Source organism: Simochromis diagramma, unplaced genomic scaffold (genome assembly GCF_900408965.1).
Source record: "Simochromis diagramma unplaced genomic scaffold, fSimDia1.1 OVJJ01000456.1, whole genome shotgun sequence".
Taxonomy (NCBI): domain Eukaryota; kingdom Metazoa; phylum Chordata; class Actinopteri; order Cichliformes; family Cichlidae; genus Simochromis; species Simochromis diagramma.
Window position 1 is genome coordinate 709,470 of NW_024387186.1, and position 24,760 is coordinate 734,229.

At 46.2% G+C, this 24,760-nt stretch overlaps 1 protein-coding gene and 1 long non-coding RNA gene across 4 annotated transcripts in view; one reads left to right on the forward strand and one right to left on the reverse strand.

Moving 5' to 3' along the window:
- Positions 1-10,080, reverse strand: part of ccdc88c (coiled-coil domain containing 88C) — a 51,318-nt gene extending 41,238 nt beyond the window's left edge. For 2 of the 3 annotated variants that reach the window (XM_040049649.1, XM_040049648.1), the window contains exons 1-3: positions 9,280-10,080; positions 6,589-6,701; positions 4,406-4,514 (exon numbers count right to left, since the gene is read on the reverse strand). In XM_040049649.1, the coding sequence (XP_039905583.1) occupies positions 4,406-4,514; positions 6,589-6,701; positions 9,280-9,339 (282 nt within the window). In that variant the 5' untranslated portion in view covers positions 9,340-10,080. The remainder of the gene's footprint in view (positions 1-4,405; positions 4,515-6,588; positions 6,702-9,279) is intronic. The other variant, XM_040049650.1, reaches the window with a different exon arrangement.
- LOC120745079 lies at positions 1,346-24,355 on the forward strand. The gene is made up of 3 exons (XR_005698555.1): positions 1,346-1,357; positions 19,481-19,486; positions 24,281-24,355. It is a non-coding gene; the product is annotated as an uncharacterized LOC120745079 (long non-coding RNA).
- The last annotated feature ends 405 nt before the right edge of the window (positions 24,356-24,760 follow it).

Sequence of the window (24,760 nt, forward strand, 5' to 3'; positions counted from 1 at the left end):
GACCACGTAAAACATTAATAAAGCCGATGTGATCACATCGCACACAGGAAACTCCACAGCAGCACAAACACAGTCCAGAGGTTCAGTTAGCAGCTACCTGTCAGAGGCCACGCCCCTAAAAATGCAGGTGAGTTACAGAAACGCGCTCTCCTGTACATAATAAACAGTTTGTGTACATGTTTTTCATAAAAACAGAGCAGAGCTGATTCAGCTCCTGATCAGGTGATTGATCCCTGTGATCGGTTCCTCCTTTTCACAGACACTAGCTGCATTCACAGTGTTGATTCTGATGCTGGAAATTATTTTGAGCCAGAAGGAGATGAAGATGATCCTGGTCTGTGGATGCAGGTAAAAGGAGACCTTTCATGTGCTCCCACTCGCTCTGAGCACGCACCTCTCCCACAGGCTGATACGAGGCTTTAAACTTTACCCAGAATGCACTTTGTGAGGTTTCCTGTAGCGAATGATCAGAAACAGATCAAAGATCAGGCAGCAGCTGCTTTCTACTCTACGTCCCAGACATCAAACTGCTGCAGGTGACCCAGGCGACCCAGGCTCTGGGACAGACGAGCCGGCCTTTAGTCTGCATGTTTCAGCCCTGAGAAACTCAGAGATCTGCTGAACACACAAGGCCTCGTGAAATGAAGTTAGAGCACATTATATAGATCAGCTGACTGCGAGGAAGACACCTGTACCTGTACATAAATGACCTCTCAGGATGAGAGGACCTTTAACCTTTGAACCAGTTTCAGACACAAAGAGTCGTCTTTGTAATTTCACTAATTCATTTTTTATTGATAAACAGATCAATAACTGTGGGCACAGTCAGGCAGAGAACCAGCAAAGACACAACAGAGCTCCAGATATCAGCTTACTGAGCCACACACACACACACACAACTCAGCAGGCCAGTCTGCATCTGCTGGGACTTCATCTAATTAGGACAAAGCCGACACCCAGCTCCGCACGAACAGCTGGAGGTGTGTGCGCGTGCGTGTTTGTGTGTGTGTTTGTGTGTCCGTGTGCTGCAGCTGATCCTGCTCTCTAAAGCTTGTTGACTTCATATTATCATCCGAGGAGTGTTTGTGCTCAGATTTTTAAAAGATGTTTGAAAAGACAGCAGATTAACTCTGTCCTGCCCAAAGACACACACACAGACACACACAGACACAGACATGCACACACGCACACACAGACACACACGCGCACACACACCAAACTGTTTTTATAGGATTGGATTCATTCATCATTATTTTGTCGTGTTTTTGTGGGTTTCGTTTCATTTACTCAGTAAATGTTCTGTTTTTCTTCCTTCAGCTGTTTAAAGGGAACAGAAATCGTATGACAGCTTTGAAGTGTCTCAGGCCTCGTTTATTAGCCTGGACCCAAAGACCAGCAGATGACCGTGGCCACACCTCCATCGCTGTTTTCTCCTTACAGGAAGTAGAACTGCTGAGGTCACAAAGAGCGCACAGATCCAGACACAACTTCATAAACGGTCCAATTAGCACAAAGTTAAAAATGAAATCCATCTCAGAATAAAAGTAAAGTGTCTGTCGGGGGTGTGGCCTCTTCGTGGTCATTCCCTATTCAAACACCAAAACTTTATTAAAACTCATTAAAGTCCATTGACCTCCATCTGAAACACTTCCTGTGGACAGATGGAGGTCGCACAGCACGATCTCACTGCAAACATCAGCTCATCCTAAACACCCATCAGCATCTAAGACCGGCCAGAGACCCAGACCGGACCCAGACCCTTCAAACAGCACCTGCAGCCGCTGCAGGAGGGCATCATCGATGGGACACTTCACTGTATGTGGAGCCTCCCATACCTCCGTGTGTGTCACACAGAACGATGGAAGCTGATCCTCAGTAAGCTCGGCTGTATGAAAACGAGGAGCTCTGATCGCTCAGTCGCAGCTGTAAATGGTAAATGGCCATATATAGCGCTTTACTAGTCCCCAAGGACCCCAAAGCGCTTCACATATCCAGTCATCCACCCATTCACTCACATCCACACACTGGTTATGGCAGCTACATTGTAGCCACAGCCACCCTGACAGAGGCGAGGCTGCCGGACACTGGCGCCACCGGGCCCTCTGACCACCACCAGTAGGCAACGGGTGAAGTGTCTTGCCCAAGGACACAACGACCGAGACTGTCCAAGCCGGGGCTCGAACCAGCAACCTTCTGATTACAAGACGAACACCCAACTCTTGAGCCACGATCGCAGCTGTTTCACAAACCGCCTCTTTGTATTCAGCCAGCTGCTAAAAACAGACCAACAGTAACGTTTCCATCAGCAGCTTCAGTCTGAAAAAGGACAAACAGGGGCGCCGTCACCCGCAGACCTGCAGGTCACAGCCGGAGACATCAGCGTATGCAGATGATGCATGTGTGCTCATGACAAACTCCCAACAATCAGTTCCAGCTGTATTATATTTAACACTGGAGGACCTGAAACCTGACTGTTACCTAGCAGAGGCTTTCTGGCTCAGAGCTTTCAGGACCTGACAGCACTTCCTGCTCCTTTCTTTAGGATGCCCCGGGGCAGACCCTAGGTCAGCTGGAGAGATCTCTCTGCTGGTTTGGGAACACCGTGGTCCCTCCACAGGAGCCAAAAGAGGTTTGGAGCCTGTAGGATGCAAACGTGTCTGCTGCTTCCTGGCAGAAGTTATTTTAGCAGGTCTGCAGTCACACAGGTGCTTCCACTTCCTGTGATGAGCCACGGGATGAACGAGCCACGAAGGCCAGGAATCAAATCATTACAGACCTGCTGCAGTCGCTTATTCTGCATTGTTTTCATAGGCGAGCAACTGAAGGCCTCATGCACACACAGACGCACACAGACAACAATCCTCTGTAATAAAAGCAGAAATTCAAAAATTAGGGATGGGTACCGGTGTCCGGTGCCATGATGGCACCGGTTCTGACATAAACGGTAGTAACCAGACCGAAAAGCAGCGCACATTTCGGTGCTTTATTTCGGTGCTTTTTTTTTCCTGAGCTGTGATACACTTCTAGCCAATCATTTTACGTTTCCGAGGATAGTAGGCGGGTCCAGGTACGTACGTTCTTTTAGAGCAGAGCTACAGATTAAAATGCCCAAGGCGAAGCGGTCAAAAGTCTGGCTGTACTTCACAGCAAAATATGCAAACTCAGCAGCCTGCAACAAGTGCTTTAAGCTGATACTGTGATACTATCAAAGGAGGTAACACCTCAAATCCGATGAAACACCTGGCGACGCATAGCGTTTTTTTAAAAAGTCGAGAAATGCGCCGTATTTGATAGCTTGCTGCGAGACCTCACACCGAGCGCATCTACTGCGGGTGGGTTGCCTGTTATCGGACCCGGAGTTAGCAACATCCCCCAAAAACACGAAGAGGAGAGTCCTGGCCCCTAGCCCTGCCAGTGTAGTGATGTAGTGATGACGGATGATGACGGCAGCAGCCGCCGTTCTTCTCTGCGTGAGTAGCTTAATGTTGTTCGTGTGTAATTTACGTTGAGTAGGCTAACCACGTGATTACATTAATGCATGTGAGGTGAACTAGCAAACATCATCATAGCTACATGCGGCTGTCTTCTTGTTTGATGGCAGATACTCCCTTCACCCTGGCCAAAAAGGCTAAAATGACCAAAGAAAAAGAGGGAAACGGCTAAACATGAGAGGTTTTTGGACAAAGTTTGTGTTTTTTCCATTGTTTAAGCACTGCTTCCAGCCAAGAGTGATACCATATATGCCCCACAGCTGCAGAAAAGGCTAACATTGTTATCTTTTTACAAAAAAAACAGCTGAACATGGGAGGTTTTTGGACCAATTTTGTGTTCTCCATTCTTTAAGCACCGGTTTGAGCACCGTTTGAGCACCGGCACCGTTTCAAAAGTACCGATTTGGCACCGGTATCGGATAAAACCTAAACGATACCCATCCCTATCAAAAATAAACTTCAGTTTCAACAATGTTAACAGCTCTCGGAAAAAATACAGTCACATAATCCAGACGACACACAGGAAGTGTGTGTGCGTGTGAGTGTGTGTGTGTGTGTGTGCAAGAATGGGTGCAGGATGTGAAGCTGTTCAGCCAAATCAGCTCCATCTGAGCTGCTTATCTCTGATTTATAGAAAACACACAAACATGCACGCAGGGCTGTACTTCACACACACACACACACACACACACTCCGTGTACTCGTTCAGCCACTGCTGCTCTGACACAGGTAAACCTCACCTGTCAGTCTCCCACAGCATGCACACCGATGAAGCAGTGCTGAAAGGTCAACACTCTAAACCAGCTTCCACTGAATGCACTTCCTGCATCACTTCCTGCTGGGACTGTGTGTGTGTGTGTGTGTGTGTGTGTGTGTGTGTGTGTGTGTGTGTGTGTGTGTGTGTGTGTGTGTACCTGGTAGTACGTCCTGATGTGTCTGGTGAGGACTGTCAGGTTGTGAAGGCGCAGCGACACATCATTGTTCACGTTCTTGTTCAGCCTCTGATTGGTGGGGCTCGGGTCGCTATGGAGACAAATAAACACACCAGAGGAGCGCTGAGGCTGACGTTTGTGGCTGTTTTGGACAAAGATCATCTCACACACACACAAGTTTCGGGTAACCATGGCACAGGCATTTCCCTGCACAGAGCCTGATTAGCATGTGAATAGGGGGCGTGTCCCGCTGTCCATCCGTCTGACCTCCTGTCGCTGTCATCGTGTCAGTGTGACGCGTGAAGATGGCCAGTCTCACAGCGCAGCGAGGACTTCACATGTGATTATTCATTAAACCCTCACAGAGAATCAGGTGTAACTGATTAAACGCTGATTTAAATGTCGTGTTTCAGTCACTCAGACGGAGCTTTCTGCAGGGGTCTCTGTCCCACCCACTGTCTCTCTCTCTGGCAGACACCTTAAAAGAAGTTTAAGGGCACATCTCACTCAGCCGTCCAATCAGAGTGCAGCAGAGGCGGGACAAACACTTCTCCGACCAACTGTCACATGAGGAGGTGGCTCTCTGCAGAATGCTCCAAACATGCTGTTTATCACAGCTTTTACACTCTTAGATCTGGATGATGTCACAAGGAGGGCCTAACTGCCCGACCCACCTGCTGGCAGCTAATCAGAAGAACATGTTGTTAAAGAGGGAGGGGCTAAAAGAGCTTGATTCCGACAGAGGATGTGGTGAGAGGCTTTGAGGGCCACTATCAGATAAAGGAGGATTATTCTGAGCGGTGAGTCATGCAAAGCTGCTCTGACAGAGTCGGAGAATAAAAACGAGGAGCTGGAAGCGAGCAGCGCCGATCCATGCTGACACGTTCGGGGTATAAACGAAGAGGGGAACGAGCTTCTTTCATAACTGAAGCGCCGACCTCACTGACTCCGGCGTCTCTCAGCAGCTCGCTCTGAACCGTGAGCTCATTTTTTCCACGACATTAAACCGTCTCCACTTCGACTCTCAGCCGGCTCCGCAGACCTCGTTAAACTAGCTGCAGGTTTCTGTGGAGAACTCAGTGATTTAACAGCCGACGGCTCCTCCGACTCTCTAACGTCTCCTTTCATACTCCTCACTGCTCCTCTGTAACCCAGTTTCCCATGAAGCCCCGACCGCCCCCCCTCGGCCCAGCCGACCCTCGCCATGGAGAACAATAGCGCGATTATCGTCGTTCCTGAGGACAATAACCGACAACAATAACTAACATGAACATGTGGTGTGATCGGGTCAGGGGGGCGTCCCACACAGAGGATTATCAGCACATGAAGGATGAGTCTGCTGCTGTTTTCTTTTTAATTTCAATAAATCCCAGAAACACAAACCAGTAAACCCAGTAACCAGCCCCACAAACACACTCCTCCCTGCAGCTCTGTGGGGAAACAAGACTAAATGTTCGAGGTTTGAAAGGCAGATACTGAAAAGTCGATTTTCTGCCATCAATACATAACACCACCCAGCTGCACCACCTCTGGACATGCTGTCAGAAGTGAGCTGGGCTCGTCTGAAAGAGTGTGTGCAGCCGTGCTGTCTCTCCTTCCAGTCACGGCTGCGATCAGCTCCTGCAGCTGCTGTCAATAAGCGAACTTTAACCACAACTTCAGCCTGTCAGGGTTTTCTAACGAGTGGATCAGCCTGCATGAGCGCCTCGGCTGGTGACGGCTGCAGTGACAGTACGAGTCACTGAGGCGTGCTGAGGCGCTGCACCTGCTCTCTGATCGATGCTTCTACTCTTCCTCCTGAATGCCCACAGCCTACAAGCCTCTGCCCATCACACACGGCTCGGTCTAATTCCTAGACCTCAGTCTAGTTAACCTGATCTGTGCTCTGAGGCTGCAGACGACGACAACTCTGAAGCGCTTCAGCGCCGAGCAGCACATCTGGCTGTGAAGTCTGAACCTGAAACTCAGGATGTGGTTGCACAAATACACTCGCACAGACACACACAGGAAACACAGGATTACCTCTCTTACCCCCTTATGTACTCACACACACGCACAGACACACGCATGCAAACACACACACACGCACGCACAGGCAAAAACCACCAGAAACACTCGGCAGTTTTGACTGACTCATGCAAATGAACGCGCTCGCTGCCACCTACATGTGTGTCATGATCTTGTGCAGGAAGACGCCGTCCACCAGCTCCATGAACATGCTGAGTCGCTCGTCTGAGCCGGCGCCGTCACCTGACCCCAGCGGGCCCAGCGTCCGCACCTGAGAACAGAATCAGAACATCAACTGTCTGCAGCTTTAAAAGATCTCACATTTAAAAACCAAACTATGAGAAACACAGAGGTGAGTTTGAAATAAACTCAACACCTGTCTGAGTTTAAGAGCTCAAACTTTGCTCCCTTTTATGCTTTTCTGGCTCATTTAAAGGAGCCGTTCCACCAGCACCAAAACAAGTCAAGTAACAAGGAATAAAAATAAAATATTTCCCATTTTCCATGTTTGAACCACATGGGCACACCTGGGCAGGCAGCTTCCCGAGTGCTGCCGCTGCTCTCAGGCTGCCTGTCATCTTTACATCATCATCATCCTCAGCTGTAATCTAAACACCGGGCTGAAGGACGGCAGTTTGGCATCTCTGCTCCTCTGTGAATCTCCACCTTTCTGTGGTGGAGATGTGGGGTATGTGTGTGGGGGGAGGGGCCTCTGAAACCAGCTCCATGGTCATAAAAGCCTCTGACTGTGAGGAAATCGTTTCACTTTTAATGAGGAGAACAGCTCAGACACGGAGAATGAAAAACACAAATGTCATAATTAGACTCGTTATTGGATGTGACCATGTGACTCAGTGAGCAGGAAGTGGAGGGTGGCGGGGTTTAGGTCATATCTACAGAGCCGAGCTCTCCGCCTGGGTCCGAGGAGACGCCGGGTGACTCGGGCGTCCCGAGCAGGTGACGTGCGCTTTTTTCTCCTGGAGTCTCTTATGATCACGTTGGTACTAAACAGCAGTTTGTTCTCTTCTTCTCCAGTTTGAGACATTCTTATGCCTGCAACCAGGCTGAGCAGGGTCAAAGGTCACGGTGCTGTGACACATTAAACAGCGGCTCTAATGTCACAGACCTCAGCTGCGGCGGCGGCTCAGGGTCTAAATGACAGTGTGCAGACTCACGGAGACAAGCCGGCTTGAATGAGTGGATTCCATGTTTTTTTAAGCATTACTCACTCGAGTAATGGCGAGGAACGCCCTGCACGCGCTCACTGAGGCTCTGCTGGAAGCCAAACCACAGTCCCACTGTGTCACCTCCTGATCAGAGTTTCCGCCCACGGGACAATGGTTGGCTGAGCCGACAGCTCAACAGGAAGCGCCACAGATAGTAGCGGCTGACAGCTCTGCTGGCCGTCCCAGCCTCTGACCTGCCTCCAAAAAGCTTCAGAGATGATTCCAGTCCAAACATCTGGAGCCATCAGAGGAACATCATCACCACGGCAATAAAATCACCATGAACCGGGGTTTTTTTGGGACTACATTAAGTAGTCCAACTTAAATTTGCCTCTGCTTTAAGAATGTTCCGGGATAGCAGGAGCAAACGCTTTAGTGTTAACGACACCCCGCAGCTCCTGAAACATCCAACACAGGAAATGATCGACCAATCGAGTTTTTACACGTGATTGGCTGTAAGAAGACCCTCCCACAGAGGCATCAGTGCACATGCAGGGGTCACTGGGGCATCTGCGAGGGCTGAAGCACATCTGCAGTTTCTGCTGTCATCCAGATGTTTCCATTTCTCCATCACTGACCTGAGAACAGCCCAAACCATCACCGCTGAAACATCTGGAGCTTCATGAAGCCGCGAAGGATTTCCGACAGTCAGTCTGGGTCCACCGGACTGTTCCTGCTTCCCTGTGACCTCATTTCCCGTTGACCCGCTGGCTCAGCCAACCATTGTGCCCGTCTGTGCTGGACAGAAACTCTGATCAGGAAGTGACACGGTGGGAAAGTGACACAGGGACACTTTCACCAACACATCCAAGGGTTCAAGGAACCCCAGGACCAGACCCTGGTTCTGATCCAGATCCAAACATGTCTGCAGAGTTGGCTTCATGCTGGATTTTTAGTATCTGTCTGGACTTTTTCTGGAAACTTTCAGTTTTTAATTCCTAAAACTTGGCCGTGAATTTCCGGATACTCCAAGCAGAGCGGTGCTCAGGCTACAGCTGCAGAGTCTGAATCCGCTGCTCATGCAGGGAAAACTGGCTGATGGGCCGACACCAGGCCAGCCAGCGGGCTTCTTCACATCCACGAACTGCAGCTGTACATCGATCCACCTGAACCCTGCAGGAACCCCTGGTCCAGGTCCAGCTCTGGGTCCTGTTCCTGGTCTCAACCCTGATCACGATCCTGGCTCTGTTCCTGGTTTCAATCCTGGTCCTGGTTCTGGTCCACGCGCACATCTGCTCCGTCTGTGCGGATTCTCAGAGATGCTGAGTGCTTGGCTTGTGCTCTGTGTGTTTCTGTTAAAGGTGTGATGAGGTGAGCTCAGGTGAAACATCCGGAAGCTTCTCCTGGTCTCTGCAGCTCCTTCAGGAACTCAAACCACCCCTGAAGCTCAGACTGACCGGAAGTCCTTCAAACTCTTTCCGATTAAAATGTGCTCTGGAAAACAGTGCGTGAACTTTTCTGTGTAACACCTGGAAAGTCCCACAATCACGAACCAGAAGCTCCGCCAACCGCTCACTCCCCAAAATCAATGTGTGTGTGTGTGTGTGTGTGTGTGATACACCTGACGTGTGCAGCGCGTGGGCACCAAAACTCACAGCTGTGTGTGTGCGCGCGTGCACTCACCCACACCACCAGGGGGGACTCCATGAACGCGCCTAGCAGCTCGGACAGGGTGACGTCCATGGCTCTGCTCGGTCATCAATACTCCGATCGATCGGCAGGTATCCGCGGCGGGCACGCGGGAGGTCTCCACAGCGGGCAGAACAAAGCGCCGCGAGGCATCGACCCTCCCCGCCACCAGCGCGAGCTCCCTCTCTCTTTCTTTCCCTCACTATTGTCTCGCGACGAAGAGCCGGTCCGAGCCACACGAACGGAAACGGAACCAAAAAAGTACTGGGAGAGCCTCTGCGCGCGCTCCCGTCGGTCCCGGCTCGGTTCTGTTAGCTCAGCGCGTGAACGAGCAGTTTTTTTCCGCTGAAGGTAAAAACACAGACTCTAACTTCGCAGGACAGTTGATCGTGTTGCCAGGGAGACACCACTGGGACCGTAAAGTGGAGAAACCGCCGTGAAGTTTGAAGAAAGAAAGTAAAGTGAGTGAAAAAGAGCCGAAAAAGGCGGGACGAAGGAAAAACGCGAAGCGGAGGCACACAGAAAAGTTTCCGCTGCTCGCAGCACCTTCACCGTGTTTCTCCTCCACAGCGCTCCATCAACCTGACCCACAGACGCCACACGCACGAGCACAGACCGACGGACCCGCCGGCCAATCAGCGCTCACTACAAACTCTGCTCCCGCCTCTTTTCAGGAAATCTGCCAATAACAGACCATATTTACTCTTCGATTCGGTCTGTTGGTGACGTTAGACAAAGAGTTCAGACAGAACAAGATGGAAACCGCCCCGAGGAGGGAAATGTATGGAGGACACAAACTGCCAATAATGGACAAATTAAAATGCCTTAAAAATCAAATACAGACATTGTAATCAAATCACAACACGTGACATGAGCCCTGTTAATTTACCTATTTATTACAATTATAATTTACATTTACAAATCATTTTGTGTTTATTTGTGTGGGCCCGTCTATGAACTCTGACCTTCATTCTTTGTGTCAGGTGGATTCAGGTGAGCTGATTGGCTGGGCCATCCCAGCAGCTTTATTTTGTGTCTCTGAAAGCAGCTGAGAGTTTCACGGCTGTGTTTGGTCATCGTCTCGTTTCTTCATCATCCCGGCAGACGGCAGCAGATTTAACGTCTCGAGCTTCCTTCGCTTACACGAAGCTTCACGGTGCCGTACACTGACAAACAGTGTATCACCCCAAAAACACCAACAGGGAGGTTTGGTGTCAAATGTCCCACCAGAGGAGAAAACGCTCTAGACCATGTTTACTCCAACATCAAGCATGCATATAGAGCCATATGGAAAAGATATATATAAATCTTATAAAGTTTCTATCTGTCTTGTATGAAACTTGTATGAAAAGCATATAAGAGTGAAAACACATATAAGATCCCTTGAAGAATTATATAATGAAACTTGTATGTTTTGGATACTTACTAAAACAATATATGAAAGTAATGAGAAAGTGGCCACTTTCATGAGTAAATCATATATGTTTTTACTATTTCTTTTCCATATGAGGAGCCATACCCCTCCCCCACCTCGGTCAGTCCGACCACCTCTCCTTCCTGCTCTCCCCAGCCTACACCCCCCTCATGCGCAGTGCCCACCACAAAGACGGTTACGACCTGGCCTGAAAAAGCTCTCTCCAAACTACAGGACTGCTTCACAGAGACAGACTGGGACATATTTGAACACCAGGACCTAGAAACTTTCACAGGATCAGTACTGGACTACATCAAGTTCTGTACTGCAAATGTGACTGTGGACAAAAGCATTCAGGTTTTCCCAAACCAAAAACCCTGGATGACCAGCGAGGTCCGCTCACTCCTCAAAGCCCGCGATGCCGCCTTCAGGTCAGGTGACAGAGCTCTGTACAGGGCTGCTCGAGCTGACCTGAAAAGGGGGATTAAAAAAGCCAAGACAGACCTCAAAAGAAACATCGAGTCCCAGCTGTCCAGCAACAACACACAGGAGGTGTGGCAGGGAATGCAAGACATCATCAACCACAGAGGCTGTGAAAGCAGAAAATCTGAGTGTGCAGCTGGCAGAGGAAATAAACAGCTTCTTCGCCCGCTTTGAAACATCACAACAGCAACACTCATCTGCTTCAGCCCTGCTCCCATCCTCATCCTCACCCTCACCTGGTTCCTGCACCGCTCCACTCACTGTAACAGAGCACGATGTCAGACGTGTGCTTCTAGCAGTGAACCCCAGGAAGGCGGCCGGTCCAGACGGAGAAGGTGCTAAAAGCGTGTGGCCACCAGCTCACCGTCATCTTCACCAGAATCTTCAACCTCTCACTGGATCAGGCAGCCATCCCATCCTGTCTAAAATCAGCCACAATCATCCCAGTGCCAAAGACGTCTCCCATCTCCAGCCTGAATGATTACCGCCCTGTGGCCCTCACACCGGTAATCATGAAATGCTTTGAGAGACTAGTCCTTCAGCACATCAAGGATTACCTCCCCCCAGAATTCGACCCCCGCCAGTTTGCATACCACGCAAACAGATCCACAGAAGACGCCATCGCCACAGCCCTCCACACTGTGCTGAGTCACCTAGAGCAGCGGCAGAGCTACGTCCGAATGCTCTTCGTGGACTACAGCTCAGCCTTCAATCATCCCGGACATCCTCATCACCAAACTGGTCACTCTTGGCCTCCCTCCTCTCACATGTGCCTGGATAAAGGACTTTCTTACAAACCGGCCCCAGACTGTAAGACTCGGCCCTCATCTCTCCTCCACTCGCACATTGAGCACCGGCTCCCCACAGAGCTGTGTGCTGAGCCCCCTCCTGTATTCTCTCTACACCCACGACTGCAGCTCGACCCACAACAACACTCTCATCATCAAGTTTGCTGATGACACCACGGTAGTCGGACTCATCTCAAAGGGAAACGAGGCAGACTACAGAGAGGAAGTCCCGAAGCTGGCAGCCTGGTGTTCAGAAAACAACCTGACACTGAACACTAAGAAAACCAAAGAGCTCATTGTTGACTTCAGGAGACACAGCACCAACTTGGCCCCCCTTTACATCAAGGGGGAGTGTGTGGAGAGGGTCCACACCTTCCGGTTCCTTGGTGTCCTCAGGAGTAGGTGCATCAGCACAAAGACCCACAGACTCAAAAACAGTTTCTTCCCCAAAGCCACAACCACCCTGAACTCACACATGCACCGATAACACAGCCCCTCTCCACACACACACACACACATTTTTTTTTAAAACCGGCCTGTATATTTGTACATTTTATATATATATCTTTTCCCTCTGTTAATACTATCCATGTAGTCCTGCAGAACTGTGCCCCCCCAGCATGTTTTCACTGAGTAGGAGATGCTCTGTATCTCATTGTACAGCTGTATAGTGACAATAAAGGCATTCTATTCTATTCTATTCTATTCTATTGTGAGGAGCACCTGATGGTTTACAATGAAATGATGATGAACTGTGGCCCGGCAGTCTCACTGGAAGCTTCAGCATGTTTTAAATAAAGTTTGAAGGTCTGGAGAGAGCTCACGGTTTCACCATCACGAGATGTTTCTGTGTCACACGCTGGTGATGAAGCACCTTTCTGAGGCCATTAGGTGGGACTGAACCAGCTGATGCTAATCTGCACCGAGCAGCAGGACTCATTCTAATCACTGATGTTGAGACTTTTCTGCACGTGCTCAGTGCTTATTTTACCCACTGCAGTGGACGGAGGAGGAGCTCAGAGGAGGTTCATGGATGAAGGATGCAGAGGGTTGGAGTGACAGAGGAGGAGGCTGCGTTAGGAGCAGATGCAGGCAGGTGGCTGGTTGTGGCGCCCCCTAAAGGGAGGCAAGAGTGAGGATAGAATTTCTTCAGGATGATTTTTTTATTGTTTTTTATTTAAATCGATTCTTTTGTGATCTGAATGTTTGTGTTCATAATCAATGAAGATCCTGAGCTGCTGTTATTTATTTAAAATTTGTAAATACTCGCCGTCCTGTTTGTACTGAGTTTAACGCAGGTTTTCTCCTGAAACGACCTCACGTGGTGAGCAGCAGGGAATCCTCTCGCTGCGCCTGCGCACTCTCTGATTTTACTTACAGGTTTGAAGGATCAAAGCAACGGAGCCGCAGTGGCGCACGCGCTGTGACGTTTTTATGCCTGAAACTTTCATAAACACGTCAGCGTGCTTCAGTCTGACGTCACTGCGCTTGTCATCAGTTTATCTCGTTATCACCTGTGGAGGGAGGAGGGGCGGGTCACACCTGTGGTCCTGCACCCCAGTTTTCTCTCTTTGTGTGTGCTTTTATTCTGAAAGGAAACCTGAGCTCACGGCTTCACACGAGAACCGGAAGTCCATCAGACACGCTCACACCGTGTGGGAACAGCTCCACCCTGTGGCGCACTCACGCTACTGCACGTCACAGAGCGCAACGCTGTACGGCTGCGCAGAAAATCCCGCCTCTTTCTGAACGCTCCTTTATTTATATTCCACTGTGGTCTCTACTGTGGATCTTTATTTTATTCATTTCATGTTTTAGTTCTATTTCATTTGCCATTTTTTATTTTAATTGGTTTTTTTTTACTGTTCTAATTTTATGTTTTCTATTTTTCTTATTCAATTAATTTACTTTTGCATATTTTTGACTTAATTAGTCATATCTAATTAAGATATCTTTTCATTTTTAGTCTGTTTATTTTTATTTACTTGTTCGAGTGTGAATTTTCACCACTTTTGTTCATTTTGTATATATTTTATTTTTATTTAGTCTTCTATTTTATTTTCCATTTTTATCTTTCAGTTTTATTTACTGGTTCTTATTATTTCTTGATTTCAACCTGCTGAGATATACTTTTATTTTGGAGGGTGGCCCGGTGTCCTCTGATTTTGACTTTCTCTTCTTTTCCTCTCTTCCAGAGTTAACTTCAAGTCTGAGTCTTTTTTTTTTACATCTTGTTCACAAGTTTTACCATATTTAGTGAGACTCATGAATGTTGTAATTGTTTTAGTGGAGAAGAAGAGAGAAAAAGAAACATTAAGGATAAATAAGTAAAATTAAATTAATCATCTACAAAGTGCAGTAGAAGTACAGCAGGATTGTTTAACCACTAGGGGGAGATAAGAGACTACAGCGCGAGCTCGAACCTCATGCAGTCTCCTACAGTTTTCATTGCTTTTCGGTTTTGTGATGAACACATTGAATGTACTGTTTGAATTAATGTGTTATATTTAAATCTTAAATGTGTTAAATGTGTACAGTTTAGATCACCTTTAGCATATACACTCGTGAGAACAGGTTTCCCTACATAACGAGTCTTATTTCTCCACAGGAAGGTAAAGAGCATCATTACAGTTTTTTCTCCACATGCAGACACAGAGCTGCTATTGTTCATGGTGAGATTGCCTCTGCTTTGGTGAGCAGAACTCTTCCTCTTAAGGAGAGATCTCTCTGAGGATAGGTTCCAGATTTAAGGATGTCCTTCTTTGCTGATCCTTCGTAATTATTATTCAACATCATTTAACTTGTATATTACAAATAGCTGTACTGGAACATTCCTTCACAGTCATAAGTTCACGGTTGTTAATTAATATTCAGATGTAAGCCAGAACTTTTACTGCTTCCAGAGCTGCTTGGTTTTCATTCATCAGTAAAACAGGACCATCAGGCAGCTGAGTGATGATCAGATTTCTGTCCAGCAGTGAGACACATATGAGATCTGATGTGGTCTGCTAAGAGTTGGACGAATGGTAAAAAGAGGTACAGAGAAGCAGGCCATCCTTGTCTGACGTTAGTGTCACTGAGCTGTTTCTGTAGAGTCTCTGTGGATGAACAAAAGCCAAGTTTATGTAAGGACTGTAAAATGAACTGGTGTTTATAAAGATCTACAAATAACATGAATCCACTGTCATCAAAAAGTTGGCAGCAGTCTAAAACGTCCAGCACTGACCTGATACTGTGGGTTATTTGTCTGTTAGCCATAAAACCTGATTGTGTTCATTATGAGGGAAATCCGTTTTGAGCCTCTTTGCTGAAATTAGAGCTAAAGTCTTATAATCCTTATTGAGCAGGCAAATAGGCGCCAATTATCTGGAAGTAAACGGTCTTTATTGGGTTTGGGAATGAGAGTGGGCGGTCCCTGAGTCATAGTGGGGGGAAGACTTCCCTCATCAAGACATCAAGGCCCAGCTCAGCAGCAAAAACCTTAGAAAACTCTTCAGTTAGACCGTCCGTTCCTGCTGATTTGTTATTTTTGAGAAGATTAATAGTGCTCAGCACCTGCGATAGTTCGATCACATAACTATTATTTAAGGTCTTTGTAGGAATGGAGGTCAGGAAGGAATCTGCCTGTGAGAAACTGGATCTGTAAAGTTGTTTGTTGGATCAGAAGTTGGCTGTTTCGGTCCTCAGTAACAACCACACTGATGTTTAACTTGACAACAGTGTTAATGGTGCAGCGATGTTTTTCTAGGTTGAGGAACTAATTTGTTCACCTTCTGTCATCAGGATGTTTCTCTCTCCAGATATCAGTGAGATGAAAGCAGAGAGATCAGAGTTTGTTCTGTGATGTAAACCACGTGGCCATTTATCCATCAAAGATGTTATTGAAATGTCCTCCAACTTCAACTCAAGTCAGTCACCATGGTAACAGACTGTGAGATGGCAGGTGATTTCTCTGACTCCTCCCCTCGGCTGCACCTGAACCAGCTGACTGAGTCATTTTACCCCGAGCGCTGGATGTGAGAAGAGGGATTCTGTGAAGATGCCTAAGGGGTTATTCAGGGGAGGTCCCTGTTAACTTGCATAAGGTTTTGGGGGTAGAGGGGAGACCCTAGAAAGCTGTGGTACGGGGTCAGTGCTGTGATCTTGGACGAACACGGGGGATTTCAGGAGAACCCTGTTAACTTGCCTAAGGCTTGGGGTTAGGTGGGAGACGCTGTCAGCTTGTGCTCGGGGGTTTGAGATCATGAGAGTTTGTGACTTTGATTCTGTTCGGATTAAACAAATGCAAATAAAATATAATAAAGTTTTCCATTGGGGCATGCAGCCTCTGTCTCTCGCCATACTCACTGTTAATTCAAATTCAAATTCAAATTCAAATTTTATTTGTCACGTACACAGTCATACACAGTACGATATGTAGTGAAATGCTTGGACAACTGCTCGTGACCTAAAGAAAAACAAAAAAAAGGAAAGGCTATGAATAAGATAGGAAATAAATATGAAAAATTAAAAAGGGTAAATTTAACTAGGAAGGAATAAAATATAAATTAAGGTTAAAAATGAAATAACTGTACAACACAAATTAGAATGAAGGGTAAATTTAACTGGGAAGAATAAGATAAAATATATAAATTAAAGTTGAAAATAAAATAACTGTACAACAAAATACACAATATAGAACTATATAAGAATGTATGAAGAAATCTAAATATAAATATATACACAATAACAGCAGCTGTACAAGTATTAACCGGAAATGAAGAATATAGTGACCAGTGTTGTGCAAAAACAAAGTCCAGAAAGTCCAGTGTGTGTGTAAGAACTGTATGTGTGGGTCAGTACTGTGTGGTGGTGTGATTGAGAGACCGTATCGCCTGCGGGAAGAAGCTCCTCCTCAGTCTCTCTGTGTTGGTCTTCAGGGAGTGGAATCGCTTTCCTGACCTCAACAGAGAGAACAGTCCGTTGTTGGGATGGCTGAGGTCCTTCACGATCTTCCTGGCCTTGGTCCAGCACCGCCTGCTGTAGATTGAGTGCAGGTCAGGGAGCTCGGAGCGGATGGTGCGCTCAGCTGACCGCACAACCCTCTGTAGAGCTCGTCTGTCCTGCATGGTGCTGTTCCCGAACCAGGTTAAGATGTTTCCCGCCAGGATGCTCTCTATGGTGCACGAGTAAAAGTTTCTGAGCACCTTGGAGGGCAGTTGGAAGTCTCTCAAGCGTCTGAGGTGGTAGAGACGCTGTCGGGCCTTTTTCACCACGGTGTTGATGTGACAGGACCATGACAGGTCCTGCGTGATGTGAACTCCGAGGTATTTGAAGCTGTCCACTCTCTCCACTGGGCACTCGTTGATGACGGGGGTCTGGTAGTTCCTCTCCTGCTTTGTGCTGAAGTCCACTATCAGCTCCTTTGTCTTACTGACGTTTAGAAGGAGGTTGTTCCTCTGGCACCAGTTCTCCAGATTCCTAATCTCCTTCAGGTAGGCCGTCTCGTTGTTATCAGAGATCAGGCCCACCACGACGGTGTCGTCAGCAAACTTGATGATGGTGGTGGAGCTGGTAGTGGCCACACAGTCATATGTGTACAAAGAGTACAGCAGGGGGCTCAGAACACACCCCTGGGGGGCTCCAGTGCTGAGAGTGGTGGAGGCTGAGACATGTCCGCCCATCCTTACTGCCTGTGGTCTGCCAGTTAGGAAGTTGGAGATCCACTGACACATAGATGAGCTGAGTCCCAGATGCTCCAGCTTGGTGGTGAGTGTGGAGGGAATTATGGTGTTAAATGCAGAGCTGTAGTCTATGAAGAGCATTTTAACATAATTCCCCCTTCTAGTGTCCAAGTGAGTGAGTGATGTGTGGAGGAGATGAGAGATGGCATCGTCTGTGGAACGATTTGGACGGTAAGCGAACTGTAGTGGGTCCAGTGTGTCTGGTAGTGAAGAAATGATGAAGTCTCTGACCAGGCGTTCAAAGCACTTCATCACTACTGAGGTGAGGGCTACAGGGCGATAGTCATTGAGAGAAGCAGGGTGGGGTTTCTTCGGGACAGGAACAATGATGGACTCTTTGAAGCATGTGGGGATCACCGACTGAGATAGAGAGATGTTGAATATCTCAGTGAACACAGGAGCTAGCTGGTATGCACAGTCTCTTAGGATACGACCTGGGATGCCGTCTGGTCCTGCTGCTTTCCTGGTGTTCACTCTCTTGAAGGCTCTCCTTACTTCATGCTCGGAGATGACGAGCACGTTTCCGGTGCTGGCAGTATCTTCCTGTCTGCAGCCGTTAGCGCCGCTAACACTAGCATTGTTGGAGACCTTAGCTGCAGCCTCGAAGCGAGCATAGAAAGTGTTCAGCTCGTCTGCCAGAGTCACGGCCGCGTTCGTCATACCGGTTGTTGGTGCTTTATAGTCCGTTATTGTCCTTAGTCCCCGCCACAGGCTCCTAGAGTCACTCTGTTGGAGTTGTGACTCTAGTTTCCTCCCGTAGCGCTGCTTCGCCTCTTTCACCGCCCTCCGCACGTTATATGACGCGGCTTTGTACGGGTCCATGTCCCCCGTCATGAGTCCCGTGTTGTAGGCAGCGGTGCGGGATCTCAGAGCGTCGCGGATGGTTTTATCCACCCACGGCTTCTGGTTGGGAAACGTTGTGATAGTCTTTGTCTCCACGGTATCATCCGCTAGTTTCCCGATGAATCCCACAACCGCTTCCGTAAACACGTTGACGTCATCGTCGGAGCTGTTCCTGAACATGCCCCAGTCTGCGTCATCGAGTGCGTCCTGTAACGCTGCCACCGATTGGTCCGTCCAGCGCGCGACCTTCCTCTGAACCGGAACTTCCTGTTTCAGCCTTTGTTTGTATTTTGGCATGAGGAAAATGGCGGCGTGATCAGATTTGCCAAACGGGGGGCGGGATTGTGCCTTGTAGCCGTCCTTGACCGTAGTGTAGCAGTGGTCCAGTGTCCTTTCACCTCTGGTGGGGCAGGTGATGTGTTGATAAAAGTTCGGCGCTGCGCGTTTGAGGTTGGCGCTATTAAAGTCCCCCGTCACAATAAGCGCAGCGTCCCGGTGTTGTGTCTGGTGCTGTGTGAGTGCCTCATGCAGCTCGCATAAGGCGGTGACCGTGTCCGCTTGTGGTGGAATATAAACGGCACTTACAATGACCGATGTAAATTCCCGAGGTAGATAAAAAGGACGACACATGATGGACAGTAGTTCCAGATTTGGTGTGCAGGAGCGTGTGAGAGGAACAACGTTCGCACTGTTGCACCAGTTGTTGTTCACCATTAAACACACGCCGCCTCCCCTTGACTTCCCCGAGTCCCGTGTCCTGTCCATGCGGTGAACCAAGAAGAACTCGGCCGGCTGGATGGCGTGGTCCGGCACCGCTGGGTTCAGCCATGTCTCGGTGAAGCAGAGGAGATTGCAGTCCCGAATGTCTCTCTGGAACTTTATCCTGGCCCTGAGGTCGTCAAGCTTGTTCTCCAGTGACTGGACGTTGGCGAGCAGGATGCTAGGCAGAGGTGTGCGGTGTGCACGAGCTCTCAGCCTGTTCCTGACGCCGGCTCGCTTCCCTCTAGGCCGCCGCCGCTTCCCTTTGTTCTCCCTCGAGATCTCACTCGGCCAGCTCGGGTCCGGAGTTAAGATGGTTTTGCCGATTTAGAAACGCTGAAAACTAACTTAAAAAACAAAGACAAAGAAAAAGTGGTCGGAGCAGTCGTGACGGCAGCCGACCTCACCGGCGCCATCTTTTCTTACAAAAGCACGAGTTTAACTAGGACGTCACTGTGGTTTAACACATTTTCACACAAACACACAGGCGCGTCATAAACAGACGGCATTTTTGTGGCCATCAAAAGTAAACTTTGTTTGGATAAAAAAAACAAAAGTTGGATAAAAATTTTGTTGTTCTTTTGCATGATCACATATTTTTTGGAATTATTGAAAATTAACGAGTTATGAAATATCATAACTTTATTAATATCACAATTTTATTAATATTATATTTTTGTGACTGCTGTTTTATTACTTGCTTTATTACTTCCTATGTCATCAATCGTTTTATTGGGGTCATAAATCACTCGGTTGGACATACGGGGTATAACATTGATCCTCTGCAGGTGTCAGGCTGTGATGGGCTCCTCTGTCTCTTAGAAACTCATTTGTGTGGCATCGTATTTGATGCAGAACAGCTGATTGTTCTGTAAATCATTTAAATGGTTATAAAAAAAGTCTTTGGTTGCATTTTTAGGTCAATAGTTGCAAAAATAATTTGCCAAACTTGTGTTAACGAGTGTTTAACTTTGTCATCGTGCAGCAGAAGTGTGAACCTTATCTCAGCTGAACAGTGAAGAAGCTCTTTTTGCAATTTTTTTATTAGAAAAAGAAAACAACACAGAACTTGCACTTACTGAAATACAATGAACCTTTCTTCATTTTCCTGAGTAAACATACTTAGAAAAGCTGAGGATTCCTGAGCGATCAGGAATCCTGAACATAGCAATCAGAGGACAGGGATGAAGAGTTACTCCAAGAACAGCTGATATAATAGGAACATATCCAGTCCAGAAAGCTTCCAGCTCAGGACAGAAAAACATGTGGCTAAGGTGACAAGGAGAGCCGTGGCATTTATCACATATGTTTTCCACTTCCAGATACAAGTCAGAAAGTCTAGACTTAGAGAAATGCGCCCTGTGTAAGACCTTAAATGGAATAAGTCCAAGACGAGCACAGGAGGTGGAAGATCGTACCCTCGCTATAGCCTGTTCCCAAGACTCCTCCTGTATTTGAATTCCTAGTTCTCCTTCCCATGGACACTTGAGTGGTTACTAAAAGACAGGATAGTATCATAGAGTTTTGAAATGGTTCCTCTGTGATGAGGAATAAATGATAGCGTAGTTTCCCACTGCTGTTCTGGAGGTAAAGAGGGGAAAATTTGGGAAACACTTGGCAACAAAATTTCAAATTTGAAAATAGCGAAACAAATGGGTGATAGGGAGATCGTAACGAGAAGACAAGTTGGGAAAACTATCGAAAACACCATCCACAAATAAATGTTTGAACTGTTTTATACCCTTTTCACACCACACTGAGAATGTCGAGTCTAAGAGTGAAGGGGGAAACAAATGGTTGTCGCTTAGAGGACCCGAGGAAGACGGCATTACAAAATTAAAGTGACGTCTAAACTGAAACCAGATCTTGAGTGTGTTAAGAACCAGTGTACAGAGAGGGTTTTACGGGTAAAGAGAAAAGCTGGTAAAGAAGAGCCCTTACATGATGATAGCTCCAACTTACACCACGACGAACCAGAAGATTTTAGCCAGTAGCAAATAGTGATGGGATTTCCGGCTCTTTTTAGAGAGCAGAGCTACTAGATCACTTAAATTACACAACTGAAAGCATGTGTGTATTGTTTGTGTATTTATACACAAGCACTCATATATATTCAAATAATTAAAAAAAAAAAAAGTTCATTTACCTGTTACTACCACACACCAAATCCGGTCGTTGGTACTTGCTGGCTTGTGTAGCCACTAGGTAGCAAATGCTCAACACTGCCCCCTAGCATCCTGGAGCACTTCTGTTGTGTTTTGTACGCGTTTTGGAGTTTTTACACTTGGCCAAGTCTTTATGCTGGTAGTTTTATGTATTAAAATGTTTTTGTAATTTTTTTTTCATAATTGTGTGTAGTAGCATAAACCTGTGGTTGTCAAATCTGTGGTTCGGTTCACTAAAGCCAGCTGGTTCTTTAAATTTGCATCCCTGCCTCTGGACTCATTTAAACACACCACTCTGCTCCTGTAATCAAACCTGTTGGTCCATTAATATAATCTATACAATAATTGTCACCACTGTGTGACAAGAATAAAACAACATCCTCCAAACCTGCAGCAGGAGAATAAAAACTGTTCAGGGTTCTTGATGTTTCAAACTTTTTAAAACTAGAAGAGTTTTAAAAAGTCTGAGTGAGGAACTTTCCATTTTCCTGCAAATTGTTCCTATATAATTTGCTATTATTAATACACACAGCATCACAAGCAATTGTTAGATTAAAAACTGCAGTCACAGTTTCTCATCATTTCGGACCACCAACTGCATTTTATTTCATTTTATTTTATCCATTTCATCATCCACGTTTTACCAGCTTGTCCTTCATTTGCTTTTTGTATTTCCAACCTCTGAAATTTCTTCCCATCTTGTTTTGTGTGTTTGCTCCTTGAATTCAGAGCTCTGACCTTCTGTCCTTCTCTCTGCTGTGTTTCTGTCACATCCACTTCTCTCTGACTGGGATTGGCTGCTCAGTCTGAAATGTTCTGCAGGAAAACCAAGACTCATATTTCTGATGACTGTAAAATGACTGTAGGTTGATTTTTTTTAGAACAAGTCTCTGAAAGTCGCTCAGTTTAGTTTTAGATTATAATTATAGATTTGTATACATGTACCAAATAAATCATTGTGTTATGGAGTAAATGGAGACCTCTATATTACATTTACCCATAATGATCCATTCTAATGAAGCTGAGAGTTTAGTGATTCACCAGGTTTACTTATCCCCCCCCCCCCCCCCAAGTTTAGGAGGATATTATGAAATATGCTAAAATACATTTTATTAATACTAGACCGGGGGTCTCAAACTCAAATGAGCCTCGGGCCACTTCTGGCACCGTCATCTCATTGGAGGACCACTTTAGTGTCCAAGTAGTACAAACACGAAAACACCCTCTAATATTTCCTAAAATGTAGTGTTTTGTTTGTTTTATTTAATTCCAAATATTGTGTAGCAAGACAAAACTGCAAACATGAACGCAATATTTTTCTCACTCTTAACTATCTGAAGCCTTTCAGTTTCATTTGTCATATGCAAGTTAGCACAGGGTCAACATTGCAATGAAATGTATCTGACGAGCAGAAGACAGTCACTCAGCAGTATAGTACAGTAGTTTCACTGAACTACCAAATAAACAGCTCTTTCTGGCCAAACACGTGGAAGCACTTTTGCTACAATTTTGTTTGTATATAACAAAATAAAAATGCAGGCATAAGCGTGCACATTAGTTTTCGACTGCAAGTGAAAATTGTTTTCTTTCCAAATAAATCTGTCACTGAACTAACACAGCCAACCCCTCAACATGCTTACCTCGGCCAGGTCCGCGGCTCCGAACCGTAGTAAAGGGACCTCTGGCGAATACGTCGGGTTCGTGTCGGCTCGTAGCTGAAAACTAGCTTTACTTTGTTGTCTGGGTCAACTTTGCTAGCGAGAGACAGAGAGAGGCGTTGAAAGACTGCTCCAACGGAACTTATTGTTTCAGAGGAAAACACGAACACGGTGTACAGTCGAGTCTTAATAGCGTACTTACAACTGGGCTTGTCAGTATGGGGCGCCGTTTGTAAAGTGAAACATGCTGAAATTAACGGCAACATTTTTTCACATTTAGCTCAAAACAAGTCATTTTTTACAACATTTAGTAAAATATTTGTAACTTTTCATATTTAAAACAGAATTTTAAATGTTAAATCTAAATGTTAAATATTCAATCTAAATGTTAAATCTAAATGCTAAATTTTAAATGTTAAATCTAAATGTTAAATATTCAATCTAAATGTTAAATGTTAAATCTAAATATTATATTTAAATCTAAATGTTAAATGTTAAATCTAAATGTTAAATCTAAATCTAAATGTTAAATCTAAATGCTAAATGTTAAATGTTAAATCTAAATGTTTAGGCTAACATGCAAATTTATTGCACGGATCAGCGGAAATACCAAAATAAAAGCTTTCCGAAAACCTCCGGTGCAAAAGTGTGCAGGTAGTGGTCAGACACGTTCTCACTCCCAAAGCGTAATAATTTTCGCTAGATGACAAATTGTCAACATTTTATGCTTTCGGGTACCCAACACGTTCCTAAATTACGGCATCGAAAAAAGGAGAGCACATGAGAACCGTTTGGACTCAATCTACACATGTTCGTTCATTTTCTAAAAATCGATTTGGAAAACACTATTTTACGTCATTTAACTGCTAGTTAAGGTTAGGAATAAGGTTATAGTTAGGGATAAGGTTAGGTTTAGGGCTGGAACGTCTATTATGGCGGGACCGTCATTCCACTGGAATTCAGCCATAACCCGACCATGAGAAAGCACGTCCGGCGATTTAGCTGAAAACGTCGGAAGATCCGTTTTGTCGGCCATCCAAAGGTTTAGCAGTAGTGCACTCTTAGCAGCTGCAGTCTCCACTTCACAATCGCTGCAGCACATATCCAGCAAAATCGCTGGACATGCTCGTAGGCAAGAAGTGAAGCAGCACATGGCGGGGAGAAGCCAGGAGGAGAACAGACACAATTTTGCACCGGAGGTTTTCGGGAAGCTTTTATTTTGGTATTTCCGTTGATCCGTACAATAAATTTGCATATTAGCCTAAACATTTAGGTTTAACATTTAACATTTAGGTTTAATATTTAACATTTAGATTTAACATTTAACATTTAGATTTAATATTTAACATTTGATGAAAAGTTACAAATATTTTACTAAATGTTGTAAAAAATTACTCGAAAAAGTATGTTTTTGTAAGGTTTTGAGCTAAATGTGGAAAAATGTTGCCGTTAATTTCAGCATGTTTCACTTTACAAACGGCTCCCCATATGTCAGGCACTCTGTTTGGCTGCAGTGGTTATTATTATATTTACATGCTTCCAGCTCCCGTTTCTGCTCCGTGACAGCTCCTACTTTTCGACGTAACTTTTTTCTCCCTCCCTCGCTCACACAGCGGGAGGGGCGGTCCCACACGTTCTCCCT